General features: G+C 39.2%; 1 protein-coding gene across 2 annotated transcripts; it reads right to left on the bottom strand.

Moving 5' to 3' along the window:
- Positions 1-76: 76 nt before the first annotated feature.
- Positions 77-8950, bottom strand: mboat1 (membrane bound O-acyltransferase domain containing 1). 2 transcript variants are annotated; one of them, XM_037273763.1, is made up of 14 exons: positions 8816-8948; positions 8627-8717; positions 7428-7573; positions 7158-7235; positions 5417-5512; positions 4080-4135; positions 3893-3947; positions 3303-3498; positions 2924-3116; positions 2655-2758; positions 2487-2551; positions 2247-2379; positions 2021-2172; positions 77-1676 (listed from the first exon to the last, which is right to left on the bottom strand). In XM_037273763.1, coding segments are annotated over exons 1-14 (1530 nt in total). In that variant the 5' UTR covers positions 8818-8948; the 3' UTR covers positions 77-1513. The 2 variants fall into 2 exon arrangements, with proteins under 2 accessions (XP_037129658.1, XP_037129659.1); XM_037273764.1 differs by lacking the exon at positions 77-1676 and adding an exon at positions 1766-1953 and having other exon boundaries at positions 1984-2172; positions 8816-8950.
- Between the last annotated feature and the right edge of the window lie 561 nt (positions 8951-9511).

Below are 9511 nucleotides of genomic sequence, written 5' to 3'. Positions count from 1 at the left end.
GACTTCATTAACACAGTGTCTAAATGTGACTAGTAGTTTTTGTTGTTTGCTTTTGTTTACACTGAAGTTCCAAAAATTCAAGTTGTCAGGAAGCTTTATTGGTTAAATTTCACGCAATTAAAAAAAACATGTACAGTACAGTTTAAAAAAAAGAATAGAAAAAAAAATCACTCACTCACAGTATGTTTTATATCGTGTGTAAACCAAAAAAAGATAAAAATCACACTGAATACGTTCTCTAACAATCCAGCCATACTGTCCACTGACATTTCTCTTTTGACTAAAACCACCCAACATAGGTGCATAATCACGTCAAATGGCGATATGTTTGGGAGCAACACTGACTCTTTTTTTTCCTCCATTAAAAAATTCTCAACGTCTATAAGTAGGAGCAATATTTGCTGTTTAACAACACATACATAAAATCAGTGTCAATATTTGTCGATTCAAGATTCATCATTTTACCAGCACTTATGCCTCCAGAATTATACATTTGCCTTAAAATATGTCAATTTTAACATACTTAAAAAGAGAACAACAGTTTTATCGTAAACCTTCTGACAAAAAATACATTCTCTGAGCCAAATATGAAAACAAACGTGCCACAGGGGAGACATGTTGTCAATTCCTGGGAGAAACACAACACCTATTTTCATCCTATTAGAACACCAATACATAAAGCTAACAGTGACCCAAAAAATACCCAATACACCCGGTGACCTAGTGATAATGGATTTTTTTTCTCTCAAATTAATGTTCACCTGTAAAGCAATACATTTTTCAGCACGTTAGTGTAACACGACTCAATTGTATGCTATTGACTTTTGCATGGGTTAGATGTGCTTAGTTTTTAAATATAATACATTAGCATTTAATCTTAAGAAGTGTGTTTAAAATCTTTATAGATATAATTTCCATTTAACTTTTAAGTAGATTTCAATTAAACCAATAAAGTTGTTTGTGCTCTAAATATTACTGCAGTCATTGCTCAAATTAGTTAATGTCTTACAATAATATAAAACAATTGCAAGCCACTGCTTTAAATAAACCTTTACCTTCAAGATATTGGATATCAATCGCCATTATTTTTTTTTTATCATCATGATAAATTTATATTGAACAGGCTCACTTGTTTGACTTGCGACATGCACACATACATCCAAACCCGCGCACACACTGGGGAGTGTCTGGTAACAGTAGGTAATGCAGCTCCAGTCACACAACAACAGCTTTGTGCGCCATCACAGCCACAATGTGCACATTTGTCCTCTAGTGTCTTGCTTGTGCGTGTGTGGTATTTGAGTCTAGCATGTGCGCGTGTTTTCACTCTCCCACTGTGCTGGCCAGAGTCCCACACCGAGACAAGGCGCCTCCAGTCAATCTTCTGTCAGATGCACTGGCAACACAATCTTGGCTCATGATGTCAACTTGACGACTAGATTGTCTTAAAAGAATAAATAGCACACTACTGTTCTTTCCTCTTTTTGGTTTGCCTGGAAGCCAATCGGGGCCTTCAGTGCGTTTTGTCATTGTTGTTACAGTGGACAGATAGACACTGGGAAAACGAGATGTGTGTGGTGGCCTTTGTGATGGCAGAAATTACTTTGCTCTTGAATTTGGGATGCAGGACAATCACAGCTAAGATGCTGAGGATGTGCATGTGGAAGTACATGGACCTGGAACACAGCCAGAGTCAGTGTCACAAAAGCTCCCAATAGATCTTTGATTTATTTTTTTTCTGTGGTTGTACAGTTGGAACCCTCTAGAAAACTCTCTTGAACCTCAGCTACAACACGTCTCCCTGACACATAAAGCTCTTAATACATCATACTTCCTTTACACCGATTACTACTTTCCTAATGGCCAGGGCCTTAGTGCCATCCTGTAGCATCTTACAGAACATTAGAAAAAAACAGTGGAGTATATAAGTACAATATAATTTTTAAATTTTATATTCTTATCTTGCATGAATACTGTTTTTATGTTAGAGGCCACAAAAATGATGATGGATTGAAGGTACCTGTAGTAGACCATGGTGGGTTCTACTGCCAACAGTAGAAAGGGCATGACCATGTAGCAAATGGCCAACTGAGTGGAAGCCCACGTCAAAACGTCGTAAGCCAGCTTTAAACTTCTGGAACCCAAGAAGTAGTGACGGAAGGATTTTCGTACCTTGTGGACAAAGATTGATGGAAATTTAGGACTATAGTGGTTTAATGTAGAAATTAAAAATTTACTGAACTCACAGCTCGTGCTGCCAGCGTGAGCGGGATGGCAGTGATGAAGGTGAAATAGTATCCTGGGTAAATGCCGTGCCACAGGGCAGACAAGATGTAAGTCAGGACCAAACGGTGACGTGGCGCTCGATTGTAACACACCCTGATGAGTGGCAGAACAAAAGGAAATAAAAGAAGAAAATAAAAAAAGAAAATACTAATACTGTCTGGAAGTATCCCACGTGATAAACATGGATTCACGGTATTTACATTTTAAGCCAATTTCCCGTTTGTATGTTCCAGTTGTCAATGAAAGTCTTGAAGCTGGTTGCTGTCTGAAAAAGACAAACAATCAAGTGGAAAAGGATTATTCATTTAAATCTCTCCCTCTCTCTCTCTCTCTCTCATGAACTGCACACTTAAGGGCATGGAAAGTACCTCAACTCGCATGATATTCAGGTTACTGAGGAGGTTCCAGGTAGCTTTTCCATGTTCATCCATTCCTGAGAAACCAAACCCGGCAGCGTTGTTGATGACATCACCTGACATGATAGAAGAATGAAAAGCAAATTTTAGATTGAAGCTGCAAACTTAAGTTAGAAGCGTTTCACAACAGGCAGCATGAGCTTCACAATGGGGTCAGAACCGCTAAGCTGAGTCAAATGTCTGGTTTCTTCACGCCCCAGCACAACATTTATGTTACTCACCGAGGGTCCAAGCAAAGTAGAATTTGGGTCTTGCAGCTTGAATGGAAAAAAATGCGTAGGTGAGTCGGGTGATGAAAGGGGCGTGGCTGACAAAGTGGGGGTGGGCGTTGTACGTTATTGGCAGCGACCGTGTGATGATGAAGAAGAAGAGCATGCAAAAACAGCACACCGATAACTTTTGACAGACAGCGTTCTGTGGAGGTGATGGACACAACACAAACAGGATGATCCTACCTACCGTATTAAAACAAAGGCGAGAAATCAAAGAGTGCATACAATAATCAAGAATGACTGTAATTTGCCTTAAAGACACATTCAAGTCAAATTCATCCATTTGAGAGCGAGAGAGAGAAGGGAAGACATGAAAGGAGAATCTTACCAGAGGTGACGGGTCAGGACATTTGTGGTAGGCATTCTTGCCGTTCGTCATGCTGGCGCCTTGCTGCTCGAGCTTGCTGCTGATGTGTGTGCCCTCAATGAAGTTGATGTAGTCCTTGTAGTTATTGAACGGACCCACCAACACGCTCAGGAAGTTGAGATTGTAACTCAGGTACTCGACAAGAGTAGGTTTCACACTTCACATAGACCAGAACAAGAAAAGAAAATGAAAAATGAAAGAAAAAAACCCATCAGAATAGTGTAAGAGCTTTAGATGAAAGAAGAGAATGCTATTTGGATCAAAGATGAAAAAGAGTTCATAAAAGTGTGATCAAAAATGATTTCTTGTGATTGTAGAGGCACTGTAGCGGAAGTTGATCCGCATCAGAAATGCCATTTTTTGAAATAGAGATGGATACCCAAACTTATAGGACACACTGTAATAATATCATCATGAGAATAGTCCAAAAATATTTCTTCTGAATGTCATCGTTCCCATGCAAAATGATATCTCAAAATAACACAACTCTTTCCTTTCCACCACAATTAAAATGGCACTGTTAGTATTGAAATATTTACACGCAAACTCACGATATTGCCAGTAGCTTCTGTTCTGCGGTCAGTTCGTCAGCTTTCTTGCACATACCTAGAATGAAAAAATATTTTACTATATCGCTATCATTGTTTCAAATTTACACATTCTGACATCCCACAATTAATACCTCTTTAATTCCACTGCTAAACCTCACATACAAGGTGTGTGTGCGCGTTTTCTTACCGTCATGGAGCTGGAATGCAAGTGAGGTAATCTTCTGGGTCATTATCATCAGTGGCCTGAGCAGAAAATAAATATCGAAATATTGTTAGACACTATCAGTGTTAATTTACTAAGCAGTTTAGTCATGAGCGAGCAAAAGCAACATGGACCATGACGGTGATGAGGGAAACCTAACAAGTTATGTGTTGAATCTCACTCATTTCACAGGAGAGCATGACGCAGTAACTAGTTGCGCACAATGAAATTGATTTAAAGTGATTCACCAAATCAACTCCCTGAAAACTGAACACAGTCCCCAAAGTCATGTGATGGGAGCTCATTGGCACGAGAACTGAGCTGATGAGCAAAGTCAGCTGATGTACATTTATTGGTGGAGCCTTGCTCAGCAAATGCCTTATTCTCTACTCATGGCCAGTATAACTACTGCTAGCATCTCCAGCATGCGCCTGAATGAGAGTAGGCTGTCCCATGTTTGTTCGAATTATTAATTTAATGCATTTAGTCTTGTACTTAAATTTTTATTCATTCAATAATTGAGGTGGGATACTTGAGTTAGACTTGTGATTTGCACAGCGAAAACGTGACAAGGCTTGACTTGACTTGGTATTCATGAGACTTGACGAGTCCTTCCTGTTTATCTTTGACAGTTACATTCTACAAGTCAATGTGTCATTTGTTTTGTTTTTGTTGTTCCTTCACAGTTAAGCTCACCAATAACTAAGCTTCATGTAGATTCTGAATATAATTGCGAAGACAAAATAATAGATTGGTTTGGATCATTTAAAAAAAAAAAAAAAAATCCTATTGTGTACGGCTAACTCTGAGAGAAAAGTGGCTAATATGACTAAACACCATCGTACGGCTTCACTTATGATGTGTTTAACCCAAGTTATGACTTGAATGACTTAAATTTAGTGGAGCCCTGACTTGACTTTCTGGATGTTTGACTTCCTCTAACCAGTGTTGCACAATAAAGCGCAACAGTCCATGAGTGATAACCATGTAGCTTATTTCTCTCGTTCCTTTTACTCTCTTTATTCTCTTTTGAGTCCAACAAAAAATAAGTAAATAATGAAATGCCACACTCAGGAGTGTTCTTTGTTTCCGAATTTTAAGTACCAGTTGCCAGGGGGGCAATATGAATTCCACCTGCTTAAACAATGTCACACAACAAACAGTGCACACACACTGCCTCCTTTTAATCAGCCGCACTGTATTTACTGAAGGCCGTGTCACTGGTGACTGAGTAAGCATGTGGAAAAGTTAACTGACAACATGCAAAGTGAAGTTACTAATGGACTGTCGTAGTAAAGGTGTAGCAAAAACTGTTTTCTCACCCGGAGAAGTCAGTGGACAGTATTTCATATTTAAAGATGAGGACTCGGCTCACTTGGCACACAGTCAGGTATCCCATCGCCACCACCATAGAATACCTTGGAGGGAACAGAAAGATGTTTTTGTGAGAGTTTCAGTTGATTATTGATTTTTGTGAGGTTCAGTTGATTATCTAGTCTAGTGCAACACACGCGGAATCTGGTTCAAGCTCAAATGAGCAAATGCTGTAACTAACAAAGCCTGAAGAGTACAAGGTCATTTAAATTACCATAATTTCCTGACTATAAACCGCACTTGAATATAAGCCGCACCAGCTAAAATAAGGGGAAAATCCTGCAGGTGTTTTAAATGAAATGTCCTCATTTCTATTGCCTGTATTACCAAAACAAATCATCCTACAATATCATAGAAATCATGAAAAATCCATTGATAAACAGCACCAGACTATAAGCCGCAGGGTTCAAAGCTTGTGCAAAAAGTAGCGTTTTATAGTCCGGAAATTACGGTATAACGAATATAGTGTCTATGCAAAAACATGGACCTGTGCAAATATATCTATATAAATGGGTTATGTTTAAAATGAGACACAGCTGCACCAAGTGAACCATACAGAACAATTCCAACACAGCCTTCAGTTCTCTCCTGTCTGTTTTTCTCCATTCACTCAGGTGTCACAACAAACTGAACCTGACTTGTTTGGTCTCATTCCTAAATATAAACTTGGGTGAAAACCGCAACACTTAAATTGTAACAGGAGCAGTCAAGATTTAAACAGGCCCTTTAAACACATGCGCACACTTTGTTTGTTTTTTTCCTTCTCTTGATTCAAAAGACTGATCTGTTAGGGCTGACGTTCCCTGGACATGTTTCACATTGGTGGCATACTTTCAATCAACCGTTTCTTCACTCAGGCTCCATCCGGAGCACTGGAATGTGCTTTGCGTCAATCAACTACTTGACCACTATCATGACTTAATTCACTCGCCGTAGTATCATTCCGTCCCATTTGTCATTATGTTGTCCCTCGGACTGGTCAGTCTAGTCGAGAGACCGCATTGGCTAGTTAGGAACAAAAGAGCTTCTTCTATCTAAAAACAATCTAGAGCGTCAGAAGTAAGAACCTGCTGCAGACCGGTAGACCTGATAGTTTAACATTTGTGCAGATTTAATCACAGACCAAAACATTAATGGAGAGTTGCTCAACAGGTACAAATCTAAACACAGGCCCCTTTCCATATAGATCCAGATGTAATATTACTTAAAACAATAGTGCAAAAAAAGTGCAAATTTGGGGTGTTTTACACAAGTCTTATTCTAATCATAGCGTTTCTGGTCACTACAGTACTATACAGGAACTACGCTAAAGAGGTCAAATAAAATGCAACTCCTCCCACATAAAATAACTCGGCCAATCTAGTCATTTATTCCGAGTAGCTTCACAATCAATCAGTGGCCCGCGGGCCGAATCTGGCCCGCCAAGCCATCCAATATGTTGCGGCAACAGCTGTTGTGCAAGCGCTACATAAAGACGTATTGTAATGTATTGTATTAGTAGTTGTGCTTGGCAGTGTTGTATAACCGCGCTGTCTAATAATTTATCCCTTCTGTCTAGATATATAAGACTTCCAAAACATAAGCAAATATTTTTTTTCTAAGAATCTCAAGAAAAAGGCACCAATTGAACAATGCGGCCAGTTTGTACTTGAATTGAATGGATCTCACAAACAAACAAAACATATTTACCTGTGTACATTTGTGATGTCAGCTTGGATGATAATAAGGTAGTTTGCAAGCACCACAGCCAGGAGGTGAGTGGAGTACCTGCAAAGAGGGACACATGTAATAAGAACTACATTTCATAGTCACCTGTGCTGGACTATGAGAAAGCATCAATTCCCTTTATCAACATGATACTCATCTCTTGCCAGACTCTATGGACTTAAAGGCCAACTGTACTTTTTAATAGTTGAACATATATGGGTGAGTGTGATGTGAAAGATCCTCTTACTGTACCATCCAAAGCAGAAAATGATGAATATGACACCAAGCAGAGCAGCCACCGTGTGCCTCACCAGGGGACTGCTCCGTCGAGGACTGAGGTAGAGACGAAACCAGAAGGCAAACGACAGAGCGAATAGCTGACACGCCAGAAAGTTCACCTGAGTAGCACATACATTTTTTTTTTTTTTTATTGCGTATTGTTTATATGTTGTTTTAGCCTTTTACTCTAGTCAGTGCACGTAAATCTCAGCTCACTTTGGGTCCATTCTGCAGTGGACTGTTCATCTGCCAGTCACAGGGCACTTTGACAAACAACCGTTTACACTCACAAACAATTATTACCGTAATTTTCGGACTATAAGTCGCACCGGAGTATAAGTCGCACCAGCCATAAAATGCCCAAAATAGTGAAAAAAACCCATATATATGTATATAAATCGCTCCTGAGTATAAGTCGCCCCCCACCCAAACTATGAAAAAAAAACGCGACTTATAGTCCGAAAATTACGGTAGTCAATTGCAGGGCACGTGGGAGCTGAACTCGCGCTGTCTGAGCCAAAGTCAATGTGCCACTACACCATCAGATTTAGAGACTTCGATTAACCCGACATGTATGTGTTTGGAACATGGAAGGAAGCTTGTATTATGTCGGGTCACTTTCAATGGCCTACTAACAATGGATTCATTCGTTTTCATTTATTCATAGTTGTGCTCGGAGGTTTGGGAGATTTTTGAAATATTGGCGATTTTTCATGATGATTAAGCATGGACAATCGAATTTTCTTTACTGCTATGTTTTGTTCAATGTTTGCGCTATTCTGAAATGACTTATAGTTTAATTTGCATTCTGTTAAAAATTATATAAACACCTCAGCACTTGTTTTCTTGAAAGAATTGCACTCATCTTACAATTCTGTTAGTTTAGAAATAACATGAACCCATTCGTCCACCTGTTGCCATTCAGACAGCAGAAAAGGAAAGGTTTCCTGCAGGTTTGTGATCAATTGCACAGGGACTGATTTTATGATGAGTACGTCATTTGTGAGTAAACTGAGACAAGATCATATGGGTATAATTTTTTTTTGGGGGGGGGGGGGGGGTAATTGGAGGTGTGAGGATTTATAAATCACGACGCGTCTCTCAAAACAAGTACATGCATATATGGTAGAAAACCATTGTGACAAGGTTAAGTACTACAGCAGTGTTCTTACCAGTGCGAGAGGAAATCCCAAATATTCAGTAACAGGCAGCAGCCACTGAGAACCAGTGGTCCGATATACATTGTCTACGCGCTCGGCCATCCTAAGAAATAAAAAACAACAAAAAACTTGTATCTAGACTACCCGTCCTTTTTTGCCCTTTTAAAACAAGGCAGAAACTACTTTGGTTAAGTGAAATACATCGTGCATATAATGGATCCCGTGACAAGTCAAACCAGTCCACGGTTTGGTGAAATCCCAAGCTGCCAAGCACGCCCGGCGGTATCTTGCGCCTTCCTCCTTCACCGCCTCTTTCAATCACTCCACAACAGCAGTTGGCAGTGCTTTTGGAGTCTGACACCAGAATGAAGATGAGCATTATTTCCTTATGTATCTTCAAAATAAAAGCAATTCGACTGCTGTCTGTTTAACTTGTTTTTAAAATGCTGTTAACCTCAGTGAGTTAATCCAATCAAATTGAATCAAAGAACATTTATGTGGCTTAGAAAAAGGGCTACATATAAACTGGTAAATTTTACGGTACAATTTTAAATTCTACAATTTTTTTTAAGCTTTTGTGGCAATCTGTGTTTTGTCCCACGTGACGAGTAATGCTTGTGTTTCTTTACAGATGGTGAATTAATAATAATCAACTTTGTGTTTATTAGACTGTACAAGTGTATCAATTTATGTTTTCCGTTGTAAATTCCCTCTTTAAATAGGGTTTATCTGCTCTTGAACAGTTTAGTCTCTGATTGCTGCATTAGTCACATCGGATCCACAATCATTGTTACACTTTTATTTATTTTTCATTAAGGAAGAGCTAATGAGAAAATTATCACACTGACGTGCCAACGCTGAACAATTTCAAACCCATGCTTTAATTTATGAAAACGG

Source organism: Syngnathus acus, chromosome 16 (assembly GCF_901709675.1).
Source record: "Syngnathus acus chromosome 16, fSynAcu1.2, whole genome shotgun sequence".
Taxonomy (NCBI): Eukaryota; Metazoa; Chordata; class Actinopteri; order Syngnathiformes; family Syngnathidae; genus Syngnathus; species Syngnathus acus.
The sequence above is the reverse complement of the archived record's forward strand: the minus strand, read 5'-3'. Positions and strand labels throughout refer to the sequence as shown.